The following is a 17189-nucleotide window of genomic DNA, read 5'->3' on the forward strand; positions in this document are numbered from 1 at the left end:
CCCCTCACCTTAGAAGATATAAAACTGCAGGAAGTGAGTGCAGCCAACTTTATAGTGATAATGGTCTTTCTCTGTTTCATCATGGCATCTGTGTTGCCAGTTGTCATTCGTGACAGTGTATGTTTACTTCAGGATGCAGCAATTATGTTACCTGTGTGTCACTATTCTGACACTAAAGGTTACTTATATAGATTATTCACATTCTGTTTCAAGGAATAGCTTTGTAAGTCAGACTTAAGCAGATAAATCATCATACCGTAGCAGATAAATCATCATACTGTACAGAAGAGAAACAAAAACTTCATCCAATGGGGAACTGATTTGATTGATTTAAGATTTTTTTTTTTAAAAAAAATGATCCTAAATTAAATCTGTATCAGGGTTGAGAGTTCATTTGAAGAACAGAAGATCTTTTCAATAATTAATTTAGGTTAATATAGTCATGCCCTACAATAAGATGAATAACATGTCTTTTCTCATTGATTTGGACCAGATAGAAATTGGCTTACTCAAAGCCAAGCAAAACCAAAATAATTTCAGAGCCCAGCTACTCCACTTCTCTACATATAGTGGTACACTTTCCCCCTAGGCCTTTACAATTTTATGCATGATATGTCTGTATGTATGATTGGTTTTTATAATAATGGGTTTTTAACTGTTTTTAGTATTGGATTACTGTTATATGCTGTTTTACTACTGTTGTTAGCCGCCCCTAGTCTGCAGAGAGGGGCGGCATACAAATCCAATAAATAAGCAAGCAAGCAAGCAAGCAAGCAAGCAAGCAAGCAAGCAAGCAAGCAAGCAAGCAAGCAAGCAAGCAAGCAAGCAAGCAAGCAAGCAAGCAAGCAAGCAAGCAAGCAAGCAAGCAAGCAAGCAAGCAAGCAAGCAAGCAAGCAAGCAAGCCGAAGAAAGAAGATGAATGAAACCTCTGTGACATAACAAACATTACTTTTTCTCCTATTTTCACCTCAAGCCAGCATCTTATTGTCCTTTCTTGCTTACTTCTCCCCAGTTCCTTTTGATATTATTATAATGCACCATTTTCTTTCTCTTCTCAGCTTTCCATGAAAGGACCTCCTGGCCCAATGGGACTCACTGGAAGGCCAGGACCACTAGTGAGTAAATGTGATTGTTCAAAGCTGATCCATAAATTGAGAGTTTTAGGATTTTTTAAAGGAAAGATTTTAGTTTCATATTCATTTCTGTGCTGTGAATTCTGGTTCGCTTAGTATTATCTATGTATTGTATTTGGGCTGAAATGAAATATTCTTCAGCATATAACAGATTTCATAGGGGGGAAAAACACTACTTGGCCCACAAGCATTTTTATTTTATAGACATTGAAAAGAACTTTAATCTATTGAAATCGTCTAAACTTATTGGTGGGCTAAGCTACAAATGATCTTAACAAGGTCATACTGTATCTGTGAATGTGCAAAATTCAGGGACTAAGAAATGGAATGTTTCAAAGAACTCCAAGATATTTTATTTCCTGTCAAGACCAGGATCATGCTCTTCTGGAGAGAGTTTGGCCATTTCCAGAATTTCTGTCCTCATTTGGATCATGCTATACCTTCTTAAAATAGCATGGCCCAGGGAAGAATTTGTAGGTCTGGAAGGATACATTATTGAGTTTTCTGAAACATATCATTCCTGAATTGTTACATTTTGCATATTTATATTGCCCTGAGGTATAGGATTTTTCCCATACACAGAGAAGGGAGGTAGAAAATATACACTGCTCAAAAAATAATAATAAAGGGAACACTTTAAAAACAATGTAACTCCGAGTAAATCAAACTTCTGTGAAATCAAACTGTCCACTTAGGAAGCAGCACTGATTGACAATCAATTTCACATGCTGTTGCGCAAATGGAATATTTGTGCAAATGAAATATTCAGTTAGAATAGTTTATTCATTCAGATCTAGGATGTGTTATTTGAGTATTCCCATTATTTTTTTTGAGCAGTATATATAATGTGTTTAACTGATTTCCCTCTATACTACATTGCTAGAACCAGCAGTGACCCAGGCCTGCCACGACCCCGAGGAGGTTATTCCAGCAGCATCAAGGCACCACCTTCTTGTTTTTAGCTTCTACACATGCACAGAAGCTTTTTTTAAAGTACTGCATGCAGTGTTCCCTCTAATTTTTTTGGGGGGTGGGCGGAAAAGTATAGTGTCTGAACGGCAGTCCCTTTGGGACTGGGCAGCACAGAAATATTAAATAAATAAACAAACAAACAAACAAACACAGAATTTCAAAATAAAATACTGTACTGTGTGTCTATAACAGTGAGCTCATAATAGAGCAACTCTATCAATATCAAAATGCCACTTAAATAGTTGAGCTAGTTTCAAACTAGATTTTGATTTTCTTTCTCTCTTCCTTACTCCCATTCTTTTTCTTTCTCTTTTTCTTCCTCTCTTTTTTCTATCTGTTTCTCTCTCTTCCTCTCTCTCTCCTTCCCTCTCACTCTTTCCCTCTCAGCTTCTGGGCAGATTTGAAAAACTCTGAGTTGATGATGATTTTTAAGTGAGCGATTGCTCACTGCTCAGCTTAGAGGGAACTATGACTGCATGCACAAAACACAATTTGTGCACACCCACACAGTGCGCTCTTGAGCAAACCATCAGCGGGAGAAACCAGAACCCACCGGTTCACATGTAGAAAATAAATAGATTTGGCCAAATGTGAAACTACCAGTGATAGAGTTGATCTCATTTTTAGTTTTTATTTCCTGCTCCAGACCTTTCCCCCAAATTTACTTTAGGCTGTGAAACCACAACTCCCCATACTTCTCTATTGATGAATAGGTGTAGAGTGTGCAAATGGCATCATACCATGTATCACTTTCTGTTAGAGGAGAAACTAATATTTTCAAGAGTAGAATGCCTGGATTTTCCCTCATATGCATTACTATGCTGATATTTTTTTTAGAATTAACAGACAGAATATTTCTCCTGCTCCATCAAATCCTGGATGTATTCACTATGGCTGGATTGTTCACCTTTGGAATACTCTAAAATAAATTAATCTATTTTTAATATGATTTCTACAGGGTCTACCAGGAAAATCAGGACAAAAAGGGGATTCAGGTGACCCCGGACTCCAGGTTGGTTGCTGAAGATGGACAGGAGGGGCTTGGGCTGTGCTGGTAGGGAATTCTGGGAGTGGAAATCTAACACCTCTGGATGATACAAGGTTGGTAAAGTGTGAAGTATAAAAATGCCAGACTGTCCAGTCTCTTTTGGGTTTGTCAAAAACACATCATGCCAGACTAATCTTATTGCATTATTTGACAAATTAACAAAATTAAGGGACCGGAAGAATGCTGTTGATATAATTTACTTGGACTTCAGTAAGGCATTTAATAAAGTAGACCATAACCTACTGTTAGAAAAAGTAGAAAAATGTGGGTTTGACAGCAACACCACCAGATAGATTCAAAACTGGCTGACCAGTCACACTCAACGTGTAGTGCTCAGTGGAACTACATCTACATGGATGCAGTGCGATACTCTAAGGCTTTGTTTTAGGCCCAGTACTCTTTAACATCTTCATCAATGATTTGGATGAGGGGATAAATGGGGAACTCATCAAATTTTCAGATGACACCAAGCTGGTAGGAATAACCAACTCTCCAAAAGATAGGCTCAAGGTACAAAAGGATCTTGACAGACTTGAACATTGGGTACTATCTAACAAAATGAAATTTAATGGTGAAAAAAGTAAGTTTCTACATTTATGGCAAGAAAAACAAAATGCACAGGTACAGTGTATGTAATACTTTGCTCAACAGTAATAACTGTGAGAGGGATCTTGGAGTCCTAGTGGACAATGATCTAAATATCAGCCAGCAGTTTCCAAAAAAGTCAATACAGTTTTAGGCTGCATTAACAGAGGGATAGAATCAAGGTCAGGTAAAGTGTTAATATCACTTTATAATGCCTTGATAAGGCCACACTTGGAATAATGCATTCAGTTTTGGTCACCACAATGTAAAAAAGATGTTGAGACTCTAGAAAGAGTGCAGAGAAGAGCAATAATGATAATTAGAGGACTGGAGCTAAACCATATGAGGAACAGTTGCAGGAACTGGGTATGTCTAGTTAAATGAAAAGAAGGACTAGGAGAGACATGATAGCAGTGTTCCAATATCTCAGGGGTTGCCACAAAGAAGAGGGAGTCTTCTTCAATGAATGTCAAACTCAACTGAGTTTGTGGCCAAGGTGGGATGAGAAGTCAATCTCTTGTTTCTAGCTTGGTACTTAACTGTTAAACCAGAGGTGGGGAACCATGGTCCTTTTATGACTTGTGGAAGTCCACAAGTCATAAAAAGGCCACAGTTCTCCACCCTTGCATTAGATCAAAGTGGCTCTCCTTCACTGCACTTGTTTATCTCCTGCCCATTTGATAGTTTTGTACTATATACATATCTTTCACATTAGTCTTTCTCTAGCCCGATAGATTTACTTTGCCTTATTATATTGTATTCTTCTTATTGAACTGCATGGAAAATTGAATCTGAATATGAAATAAGCAATTTTGCAAATTCAGACCATAATTCATCCCTTCCCCCAAATTTGGAAGGTGCACTGTCGCTATTTTAAGCATGCTGATCTTTTCTCCTGGCATGCTCAAATGAGAAAGCTTTTAAGTTATCCTTAGCAGACAGAATTCTGGCATTCGTAGCATTGGTAGAATCTTTTTTCCATCCATTTCTTTTTTCCTTCCTTCCCCTCATCATAAGCATTTACTCTTCATGGAATAAAAATACATGCCTAGGTACAAACTTATTGAAGAAATATAGGCCTTTTGCAAAATTTTCCTGGTATTTTGTCTATTATACCCTCATCCTGCCACTGACTGATAGAAAATTATTTGTGATAAATTTATTTATATTTGCATCCCATTTCAGCCCCATCCTCCCCTTTGATACATTCAAAGAAATGCATTATAAAATGCATTCAGAAAAAAAGAAATGAAATAAGATTAAACATACAGTAATTTTAGATCTTTGACCACCACTTGCCCCAGGATAAATAATCCGTAGTGCTCCAAAACAGTTCTCGGGATCCCTAATCCCATGGACATATCTTATAAATGGAAATTGAGAATTAATGGAGAAGACAATGTCTGGAAGATCTCCAAGTTCTGGTCTTCTGATCTAACATCAGAGAGGGGATTAATTAGCTTAGTCTTTCTCAGGAATATGCTCCAAATATTAGAAGTCCCAATGAGGAAGACTTCACCTTCCTGAATCAAAAGACTGGGATGAAGATATGAAGTCTTTCTTATGGGTCTGAAGAGATAGGCATTTATAGGAATAGGCTTTAAAATCTTACCTTTTTCTGGAATAATTTTATTATGTAATAACCAATTTAATGTAATTGGTGATAAAAGGTGATACTTTAAATGTTGCATTCTGGAGTCCTCCAGGAATTGGCATACTGTGTGGCAGGATGAAATTTCCCCCTGCCAACAAACAGCTGACTTTGCTACCAAGGCCAGCTCTTTGGCAGCACACTTCCCAGATTTTAATAGTAGTAGTAGTAGTAGTAGTAGTAGTAGTAGTAGTAGTAATAATAATAATAATAATAATAATAATAATAATAATTTATTAGATTTGTATGCCGCCCCTCTCCGAAGACTCGGGGTGGCAACTAGGAATGACTCAAGTCCAATGGAGGGCTACCAAAATTTTTACTACCAAACTGTGGGCGTGGCTTATGCAGGACGCCCTGCATTTTCTTTCAACGTCTTTCAGTGCAAATTGGGTGCTCTGGGGTGGAGCTCCATTTTCGCTACCCCACTGCGTCTCCTCCCACCATCTGGGCAGCAGCCCACCCCTGCTCAAATCTATGCTCAGTTTATCATGTACTTGAATAGGAAAAGGAATTTAGACGATTGTGATTCTTGATAAGAGCGATTGAAGGATCAAGTCCCCATCTTTTCCGGTCAGCATTTGTTTTTTTAAGCCTAGGTTTTAAACAACATGTTTTGAATTTTTTATTTTTTTGCTTTTGACTTACCAGTACATCTTTTACAAAATGTATGGTTGAATGCTGATTTATTTTTATACCCCTTTGCTGTACTGTGAACTTGTTACCTTTTTTGTTGTTGTTGTTGCTTTGTTTTGGAGTTATCTGCTTGTTTTTGCAGCATGGAAATCAACACCATAAATATTTTCTCTTTGGTAGTGAAAGTGGTGTGATTTGATTTACATCTCCACCAGACTACTGCGAGGATTTTGTATTTTACTATTTTTTAAAAAGAACCTTCCTTCTTAAACTTGCTTTTGTATATACTTCTTGTCTCTTATCTATTTTTCTCTCTGATTAGATGGTAACTTTTCTCTGTCATGGGAAATATTATCTTAATTTTTCCTGTGGACATTTTGTTATGGAATCTCAACTTATTTTGTCCTTGTGAGGAATCTTCTGTTTTGTTGTTGAATGTCCAGCTACAGTATAAAAAAACCCCATAGACTATATTAAAAATGCAAGCAACAATAAAGCCATATCAATTTATAATCTCAAAGTCTTCTTGGAAGTGTTTGAAAAAAATGCTTTTTAATTCAGAAGCTCTGAGTGAAAATATAGATAAAATGTGTAATGATTTAACAAGAGTCATCAATCAACATAAGGATGACACTCAGAGGCAACTAATAGTAGCTAAATCAGACGTCCAATTGGGTGTGGATTGGAAGTCAATTTGTTGCAGACAGAACTGATGGAGAAGGAGTTTTGTTTGAGAATTGCAGGGCCATTGGAGAAGGCTGAAAGGGGTATGAATTTAAAAGGCTTGGAGATGGCAGTATGGATCAGTGATGAACTGGATTTTCTTAGGAAAACTATTGGAGATTATGGAATAGGCTTAGTATATTCAGTCAGAAGACAAAACTGTTATAGAGATGTTGTGGTTCAACTGGCTCAAAAAACTTCTGAACAACAAGTGTTGCAGAAATACAATGGAAAACTATGACTTTGGGGAATGAGATGGCATTGTTGGGAAATATTCCAGTTATAATTTAAGGAAAAAACTTTATTATTAAGAACCAGTCAAAGATGGAGACAGATTATAGATTATATGATGATTGCAGTGGTCTATGGAAGTTTAGAAGACGTAGTGGACTTTGCATAGAATAGAATAACAGATTGTAAACCAAGGACTTTGGAGTTTAGTTTTGTTAGCTTTACTTGTTAACTGATCCCCCCCCCCAATAAATAGATGGTAGGTCAAATTATTTGGGCAACTATTGGTGTAGAAGTTTATAGATTGTAGACCTGGTTTGCAAACTATTATTGTTAAAATATATTTATAAATATTCAATTAGGGGGGCAATACATGTGTATGTTTTTAATGAGCATTTTTGGTCTTGTTTCATTTTTGCTTTGTTATTTTTGAGGTTTTTTTAAGTTTGTATTTTAACTTTGCAAATATATTTAAGATTTATTATTTTAAAACGATGTTGCATTCTGGATCAGTAATTGTTTTGGATCTTAACCTAGCAGCAACAATGGCACTTAGTCTCATATAGTACTACAACAGTCACTCTTTACATTTACCACTTTTTGCAGTAATCTCTTACAGTGTTAGCATATTGCTCTCAGCAGTCTGGGTCCTCCTTTTACTGACTTTGGAAGGGTCTAAGGCTGAGTTAACCTCAAGCTCATCAGGATTGAACTCCAGACAGCAATGCTGCATTCTAATCACTCCACCACCAGAGCTCCTTACAATTTTCTTCTTATCAATAGACTAGGGCAGGGGTCTCCAACCTTGACAATTTTAAGACTTGTGGACTTCAACTCCCAGAATTCCTCAGCCAGTAAACCTTAAAGTCTTAAAGTTGCCAAGGTTGGAGACATCTATAAGGCATCCTTTCTGATAGATCTTATATCGATGCTAAACTAAAATATGTTTTTAATATATTGCCATTAATGGCCAAAGATGATATTTAAGTCAAGGAATGTCATTTTCCCAATGGAGGTAAATTTTCATATGAAAACAAACAAATATATTGAACAGCAATTAGTCTCATTTGTTTCAATTCTCGTTACAGGGTTCCCATGGGATACAGGGACCAATTGGACCCCCAGGGAAAATTGGCAAGCGGGTAAGTGTCAGATACATAGATGGGTGCCAATCTGTAGGAATGTTTTCCTTTGCCCCCTTTTCTCACTCTTTTTCTCCTTTCCCTTTTTTTTAAGGGTCGTTCAGGAGCAGATGGTGGCAGAGGACTCCCAGGAGAAACAGGATCCAAGGTTTTCTAAATCTTAATTGTAGGGTGAAATTCACACAAAGAAGGGGGAAAGAACTTTGAGATTCCCTCTCCCATGGTAGTTTGGTCTTTCCTGAAGTAGCAACACAATAGTGGGGTGCAAATAGATCTGAATCAAATGTTGTTTCCACTTTCTTGTTGAATTTTGCACATTCGGGAGAAATTTTCATCCATGTGGTATGAATGCCACATGAAAATCCAACTTTACCCCCTTGTATTTTGTGATTGTGGTCTTGAAACACATTCAGAACTCAGAGGAACTCGTGTGGGAAATTAAGAGGCATCCCATTGAATCCTGAAGCAGGTCCATCTAAGCCAGTGAGGGTGAACCTATGGCATGGGTGCCACAGGTGGCACGTGGAGCCATATCTGCTGGCACATGAGCCATTGCCCTAGTACAGCTCCAACATGCATGTGTGTGCCAGCCAGCTGATTTTTGGCTCACACAAAGGCTCTGGGAGGGCATTTTTGGCTTCTAGAGAGCCTCCGGGGGGATGGGGGAGGGTGTTTTTATCCTCCCCGGGTTCAGGGAAGTCTTTGGAATTTGTGGAGGCTGAAACACGAGTCTACTGGGCCCACCAGAAGTTGGCAAACAGGCCATTTTTAGCCTCTAGAGGGCCTCTGGGGGGGCAAGCTGTTTTCGCCCTCCCCAGGCATTGAATTATGGGTGTGGGCACTCGTGCATGCGCAATAGTGTATGCCCGCACTCTTTTGGCACCCAAGGAAAAAAAGGTTCACCATCACTGATCTAAGCCATCTAATTTCCAACATTTGACCAGCCAGACAGTTCCACAGGTGCAAAACCAGGGTAGGAAAACACAATCCTTCCCCGTTGGTTCCTAGGATCTGGTATTCAAATATATAATTCCTCCCCGAACATGAATAATGTTTGAACTAGCTCATTGGCAACAGATTTCCTTCCCTACCAAAGCCTTCAAAGGTAAAAATATAGAAAAATGCGCAATTTGCCAACCTAGCTTGCGATTTGTCAACAGTTGTCCTGGATTTTAGTCTCAAGGTAGAGGAGACTGAAACTGGAGCTTTTTACATATTAGTGTGTGATTTATCAGCAACTCGTTGAATTGTCCTGTGTAGCCTTAAATATGATAATAAAGGAGTGAATGTAGAGGATTCTCAGTGCGTGTGAGTTTTGTATGTACAACTTCCTCTGTCCAATTATTTAGTACTGGGATAAAAGAATCAAAAGCTTTGGGAAATATAAATGTTTTTAGTACTTTTGAACATGAAATTTTATATAGAAGTCATGAGGTCAAATTGCATATATCCATAACCTGTTTCAGAATATGACATGTACTCCCCATATACATTCATTCACTCTCTCTCTCTCTCACACACACACACCAGTGGTATGTTGCTCCTGTTTGGGGTCCATTCCCCCATTTGCTATCAGATTTTTAAAAAAATCAATGATATTTTTTACAATACAGTACAGGGATTATAACTCTGTGGTATTCCATACATGCTACAACTGAGCATCCTTTGTCATTGACCCTATAGAATGGGGTCAATGGAAGTTGTAGTTCAACAACATCCACAGAGTCTCACTGCTGACAAAGTAAGTCAATACTACATTTAATTTCCCGCATAACGCAAAAAGGGAGATGGGAGTGAAACTGATGTAGTTCATCTGAATTGAAAGTCAAACCACAGAATTCCTGAATCTTATTTGTCTCAGCTGTTAGCCTCCAAGATATACATAGCCACAAAAATAGCAAATCCTTGCCTCTGGTTTACAATTTAACAAATTTAAACCGCTTTTTTAAATTTACAAGTTTTGCTTCCTTCCAAATTCTGAAGCACCTATGTTGCCTATCAAAACATGGCAAATTGGTCATCAAGACAACATTGTCCTCCCCTTACTATGTCCCATCATTCTGGGCACCTATTTCTTTATGTTCTTTAAAAATGTATTAATCTTATAGGATTGCACTAAGGATAAAGAGCATTGTTGCAGTAAAATTAGGCGTGCAAAACTATCTATCTACTTATCTATCTCCTAGCCAAAAAAACTGGTCTACTCTTGTCAATTCAATACTCATCTGCTTTCCCCCTTCTTCTCCTTTCTTATAGGGTGACAGGGGCTTTGATGGTCTCCCAGGATTCGCTGGAGTAAAGGGAAACAAAGTAAGACTACCCTAATATCTATACTACTGTCCTCTATTTAAGCTACCATCAACATTCACTCCTCACTTTATTGCTTTGCAGGGAGATATAGGGAAGCCAGGCCTACCTGGACCTCCTGGAAATGACGGTTCTAAGGTATGCATTAATTCAGATATGATATTTGTTGCTCAGGGATGAATTGTAGAATCCTTATAGTACCCTCTGATCTTTGTTGTTTTCCTGAAGAGGTTTCATTAACAAACTAGGTAACATTATTAGTTGTAGTAAGAAATTAGAGTTTGCTTTCATTTTATATACTGCTGGCTTGCCTTGTTGGTGTTGGTGGGAGTGGGTTTGGTAGTTCCTTGATTGGGCTGTTGTTTACTGTTAGCTTCTTTGGCTACTGTTAGCCTTGGTAGTTTCTTGATTGAGGTATTGTTTGCTTCTTGATTGTTGGTCTAGTGCAGGGACTTTATGTGGATTTCAACTCCCAGAATTCCTGAGCTAGCATGATTGGTTCAGGAATTCTGGGAGTTGAAGTCCACAAGTCATAGAAGAGCCAACTTTGCCTACCCCTGGTTTGTGTTAACCTTGGTGTTAATTTCTACTTATCTGAGTGTTCACTGCTGGTGAAGAGGTGTTTAGGTCTTTTTGTTTCCTTTTGGGGTGTTTGATTTTCTCTTTTGAAGAGTATGTAGATGTAGATCTCTGTGTGCTTCTTGATGGCTAATTTGTCTTGAGTACCAGGCTTCCAGGAATTATCTAGCATTTTTGGACTTGTCTTGGTCTAGGATGCTCGCAGTTTCCCAGTTAAAACTATGGTTAAGTCTGCTGGTGTGTTGTGAAATTAAGGAGTGTTCATCATGCCTCCTGACTGCTAATTGATCTTCTATTTGGTCCCTGTGATTGTTGCAGTCCTTAGAATATCATGTTGTAAATAACTCCTGTTTTTCTTTCTGGAGCTGCTGAGCCTTTTGGTTTAGTTAGAATGTTTTGAGGGCTTTGGATAGTTTATGAACTGTGGTGAATGCATCTGGTTGCAATAGTCAGTTGTTGCTTTCTGAGATGTTTTTGATGTATGGCAGTGTTGTGCTTTTCATGGCTTGTCTTAGTTATGCTGTATTGGGTTAAGAGGGGTCAGCCACTTTTTGATAAAGTTGCATGGGTATCTATTTTGTTGCCAGACCTTGTATAGGTACTCCTATTTCTGACATTCAAAATTGCTGCAGTGTGTTTGCCCTACTAGCACTGATGATGTTAAGTAGTTTGGCAATGAGACATCAGCAATAAAACAGTCAAGCTCAGTAACAATAGATTGAAGGTGGGGATGAACTTTTAGATAAAGGGGCCATTGTCTTGTAGAATAGTGTAAAACCTTTTTCTTGTAAAACTTTTAGAGTTTGGGCTATTGTTTTCTTGTACAACAGAATAGCATTTTTATCTTGAGGGGTCCTTGGTGCAAGGTTAATGAATTCATATGCATCAAAAAAGTATCAACAAAGATGTTGGTGTTAATGGCATGAGTGAATCAGGAGCATACCTGGCAATAACTTTAAATAGCTGAAAATACCTTCCCAGGAATCTAGAAAGAATGCTAGGCATTCTGGATTAAAATCAGTGATTAAATTTCCCACTTAAAATTGAATTTTTCTATAATGGATTTCTCAAAGCAGCCTCAGGTGTTTACTCATTTGGTATCGAGTATGAATTAAGTACAAAAAGATATTGACAAAATTGAACGGGTCCAAAGACGGGCTACAAGAATGGTGGAAGGTCTTAAGCATAAAACGTATCATGAAAGAATGAGCTCAATCTGTATAGTCTGGAGGACAGAAGGAAAAGGGGGGACATGATCGAAACATTTAAATATGTTAAAGGGTTAAATAAGATTCAGGAGGAAAGTGTTTTTAATAGGAAAGTGAACACAAGAACAAGGGGACACAATCTGAAGTTAGTTGGGGGAAAGATCAAAAGCAACATGAGAAAATATTATTTTACTGAAAGAGTAGTACATCCTTGGAACAAACTTCCAGCAGACATTTTTGGTAAATCCACAGTAACTGAATTTAAACATGCCTGGGATAAACATATATCCATTGTAAGATAAAATACAGGAAATAGTATAAGGGCAGACTAGATGGACCATGAGGTCTTTTTCTGTCGTCAGTCTTCCATGTTTCTATGTTTCTAACAGGGTGAGGGTGGGTGGGGAGGGAAGGTTGGTAGAAAGAGCCTAATCTAATACCTCAGTTTCTCATTTCCTCCTTGTTTTCAAAGGGCTCTGAAGGTGTGGAAGGGCCCAGAGGACAGCCTGGGGATGCTGTGAGTATCTATCCATCTACCAGGAATAAATACATTGGGTTTTCTGAGATGGCGTCACTCTAAAGCCATTTTAATGGGGGAGTAACAAGTGTACTGCTCTCATACCTTTCTTCTTCAATGGAACCAAGTTTCTGGCAAGTGTGTTTCATTGAACAATGTTCCTCAAAGTCTTCTAATATAACCATCTTTTCTTCTAGGGTGTACGTGGTTTGCCAGGCCCGCGAGGTAATCCTGGTACTTTCGGCCAGACGGTATGAATTTCTTTCCATGCCCCCTTTTGTTCACAAGAAGATTTGAGCAGGGATTGAGCAGGCAATACGTTCAAAGAATGGGACACATTTTAACAGGAAAAATGTTTATAAGTCTAAGTTCTGCTAAAATTTTGGAATTTTTGAATTTGCAGTTAGGTTTTGAGTTCTGTTTATGATATTGCAGTATGTAATGGTGAAAACCCAGAGCAAATATTTTCATTGGACCATTTTGTTAGGTGTTAAGGAGTAAGCTGTACTACCTCTGCACTGAGGAAAATGTGGAGGTAGTAGATATCCAGCTAATATTCAAGAGATATTAGCAGTACTGCAAATAACCAGACTACATACATTAAATGTATGAATATTATTTACATTAGGCAAATAACGTAGTCAGTAACAGTCCTAGTCGCTCACAAATACAGCAATCAATATTCTCAATACATATACAATGCAAGCCTTACTCAATACATATACAGACCAACATTAGAACACATAGTTCTTACTACACATAGTAGTCCTCACAATGGAATAGTCATATAAACAAACCAGCATATAATCAGAGAGATATCTGAGAGAGTCTCATTATGAAGAGAGTCTCAAAGCACTAGGCTTAGAGAGAGACACTGCTGGCTTCCCCTTATAGCAGATTGCAACACCTGCTCTTAAAGCAGTAGTGTACTAATTCCTTTAACCATACATTGCTGGCTTAAGTTATATATTGTAAAACCCAACTAGTTATACACACAGTACTAGCACATTGTTGATCGAATTCATATACATTGGTAAAACAACAATGCATGCTTTACAAATTAGTAGCTGGGTTTGCATATCATACAAAAATGAACCTAATCAAACCATATGAATTAGAATTATCCATCACATTAAAATATATCATTTCATTTCTATGTTAGAATTCTAGTTTTTTTAGTGAGTAAATGTCAATTTTTAAATTTGCATAGCACTCAAAGGTAATACCAAAGGGCACACATTTAATTTAACCCAAGACATGAGCTTATATAGGCTAGCGTGAACCAGAGGTGGTTTCAGGATTTTTCTACTGCTGGTTCGCTCAGGGACGTGCCATGCTTCGTGTATGCACGCATGCACAGTACTAAAATAAACCATTCTACACGTGCAGAAGCAAAAAACAAAAGCAAACAACCAGCTTGGAGGTGTGGCAGGCCGGGGTCACTGCCATTCCCGCAACCCAGGCTGCCAAGTTACTAACAGTTCTATAGAACTGGTCCTAACTGAAAGGAACCCACCTCTGGTGTGAACTGTTGACCTACATGTCTGATCTTATAATAATAGTATATTAAAAGTATATGGCAAATACCTTCTCATCCTTATTTTCATCTCTTTCATATGAAAACTTTTAACCTTTTAACCATGAAGTTAAAAAACGTATTTCAATCAATCACAATTGCCAAATTAAAATTTGCCTGTTCGTTTAGTTTGCAAGCTTTAGTCTTAAATATATTTTCAGTCCAGTTATAACATACATCATCCCGCTATATAGAGCGCTGGTTAGACCACATTTGGAATACTGTGTTCAGTTCTGGAGACCTCACCTACAAAAAGATATTGACAAAATTGAACGGGTCCAAAGATGGGCTACAAGAATGGTGGAGGGTCTTAAGCATAAAACGTATCAGGAAAGACTTAATGAACTCAATCTGTATAGTCTGGAGGACAGGAGGAAAAGGGGGGACATGATCGAAACATTTAAATATGTTAAAGGGTTAAATAAGGTCCAGGAGGGGTGTTTTTAATAGGAGAGTGAACACAAGAACAAAGGGACACAATCTGAAGTTAGTTGGGGGAAAGATCAAAAGCAACATGAGAAAATATTATTTCACTGAAAGAGTAGTAGATCCTTGGAACAAACTTCCAGCAGACGTGGTTGGTAAATCCACAGTAACTGAATTTAAACATGCCTGGGATAAACATATATCCATCCTAAGATAAAATACAGAAAATAGTATAAGGACAGACTAGATGGACCATGAGGTCTTTTTCTGCCATCAGTCTTCTATGTTTCTATCAAGGTAAAACATGGAAGAGACGCAGAGGTGGGATTCAGGAGTTTCTGACCAGTTCTGGAGAACCGTTAGCAGAAATTTTTGAATAGTTTGAAAAACCGGTAAATGCCACCTCTGACTGGGCCTGCCCCATCTATTCTCTGCCTCTCGAGTCCCAGCTGATCAGGAGGAAATGGGGATTTTGCAGTAACCTTCCCCTGAAGTGGGGAGGGAATCAGTATCAGGTTGCTACCTGGTATGCGCCACACTGCACACCAGTAGCATAAATGGAGCTATGTGCACAGCTCTATGTCTCTGGTATGTGCGCACTTGTATCCCAGTGGGATTTTGCTTCTGCACATGCACAGAAGCAAACGCAGACGCAGAAGCAAAAAAATTGCCAAAATCTCATATGCACACACATGCTCTCACAAGATTTTGCTTCCTGAGCATGTGCAGAAGCAAAATCCCACTGGGATGCACTCGCATGCACACCGGCGACCCAAAGCTGTGTGTGCATCGTCTAGTAGCGGCATTAAGTAGAAACTCCCACCTGGAGGGAATGGAGATTTTACAGTATCCTTCCCCTGCCATGTGCACCACACCATGCCCACCAAGCCACGAACACAGAATCGGTAGTAAACATAATTGAATGCTACCACTGAAGAGGGGGGGAAATTATGAAGAAATGTTCTTAAAGCCAGATCCAAATTTAGCGGTCAACAATATAGTTGAGAAATCAATACTAAAGATCTTTGGATGGTATCATTACAATTCTATAGAGTTTAAATTTGACTATATAAGTTCCAAATATACGCAAAATAAGAATGAAAATGTAAATTATGTTAATCTCAACTTATATATGTTATCCCTACTTAGTAATAAATTAATATATATCAACTTGATATATTCATGAAAATCACTTTTTATAGTCACAGCATTAAGTTTTACCTCTGTGATGTGTACCACCTACAGTTCACATTTGGGAAATGCTCATTTAATGCTTGGTTAATGTCTTATGTGTTGTGTTTGTTTGTTTTCTTCTTTATAATAAAATATATATTTTTTTTTTAACAAGCCAGATCCACATTAGGGAATAGAAAAATTTAATAACTGTGAAGGAATTCGGAATCAGAACTCAATTTGCCAAAGTAGATGTCATTCAGTTCTATCTATCCCTTCATATTTTCCAAAATGGAGACAAAATAATTTGAGTTAGAATTTTAGTTTTTCAATTTGGACTTACAAATTACTTTCATTTGATATTGTTCTGTACAAAAATAATATATCTGTGTTTGATTTTCATGATCTTGTTGTTTACCTCTCATAGGGTATTACTGGTATGGATGGTCCTTCTGGACATAAGGGCAACATGGTAGGTAAACAGGGAATGGGGACTTTCCTTAGTATGTGATAAAAGGGTTGTTTGCATATAGCACACAGATATGAAGCAACAAATGAGATTTAGGGAGGTGATGAACATTGTTAAATTATAAGGCTAGAAATGGCTGAGCACATTCAGTAGAAGGCTGAAAGTCTCACACCTCAATTCCTTACAGCCTTGTATATCTTCAGATCTTGCCTCTGTTTGGGGTCAAAGTTTTGGTATTTCCTGCTGTCACAATCTATCTTCTGATGCGCTCCTCATCTCATACCCTTCCCTTCAACCCAGTGTATAAGAGATATGGGATCCTCATATCCTATATTACTGATAGTGAATCTTTTTTGGCTTAGGTGTCAAAAGGGTGTGCATGCGTGCGATAGCACATGCGTTCATGCCCATAATACAATGCCCTTCTCAATGCACATGTACAAAACCTCCATGCTGCTCTCACCCAAATGCTCATAACCCCCTGCACTCCCCCTCACATGCACACAGCCTCACTTAAGCCTCTGGACCTCCAGTAGGCCTGTTGAGCTATTTTTCACCCTTCCCAAACTTCCGGCAGCTTTCCTGACCCCTGGGGCTTGCAAAAAACAACCTCAAAAGCCAAAAATAATAGTAATAGCAATAGCAATAGCATTTAGACTTATATACTGCTTCACAGTGCTTTTCAGCTCCCTTTAAGGGGTTTACAGTGAGTGAGCATAATCTGGGTCCTTATTTTACCAACCTTGGAAGGATGAGTCAACCTTAAGCCTACTTAGATTTGATCTGCCAAACTGCTGGCAGCTGGTGATCAGC

At 38.2% G+C, this 17189-nt stretch overlaps 1 protein-coding gene across 2 annotated transcripts in view; it reads left to right on the plus strand.

The window, feature by feature from the left end:
• COL5A3 (collagen type V alpha 3 chain) overlaps window positions 1–17189 on the plus strand; it is a 164098-nt gene that overhangs the window by 79835 nt on the left and 67074 nt on the right. For both annotated transcript variants that reach the window (XM_070741057.1, XM_070741058.1), the window contains 9 exons: window positions 1059–1115; window positions 3064–3117; window positions 8068–8121; window positions 8216–8269; window positions 10378–10431; window positions 10513–10566; window positions 12688–12732; window positions 12930–12983; window positions 16335–16379. In XM_070741057.1, the coding sequence (XP_070597158.1) occupies window positions 1059–1115; window positions 3064–3117; window positions 8068–8121; window positions 8216–8269; window positions 10378–10431; window positions 10513–10566; window positions 12688–12732; window positions 12930–12983; window positions 16335–16379 (471 nt within the window). The remainder of the gene's footprint in view (window positions 1–1058; window positions 1116–3063; window positions 3118–8067; window positions 8122–8215; window positions 8270–10377; window positions 10432–10512; window positions 10567–12687; window positions 12733–12929; window positions 12984–16334; window positions 16380–17189) is intronic.

This window comes from Erythrolamprus reginae, chromosome 2 (assembly GCF_031021105.1).
Source record: "Erythrolamprus reginae isolate rEryReg1 chromosome 2, rEryReg1.hap1, whole genome shotgun sequence".
Classification (NCBI taxonomy): Eukaryota; Metazoa; Chordata; class Lepidosauria; order Squamata; family Dipsadidae; genus Erythrolamprus; species Erythrolamprus reginae.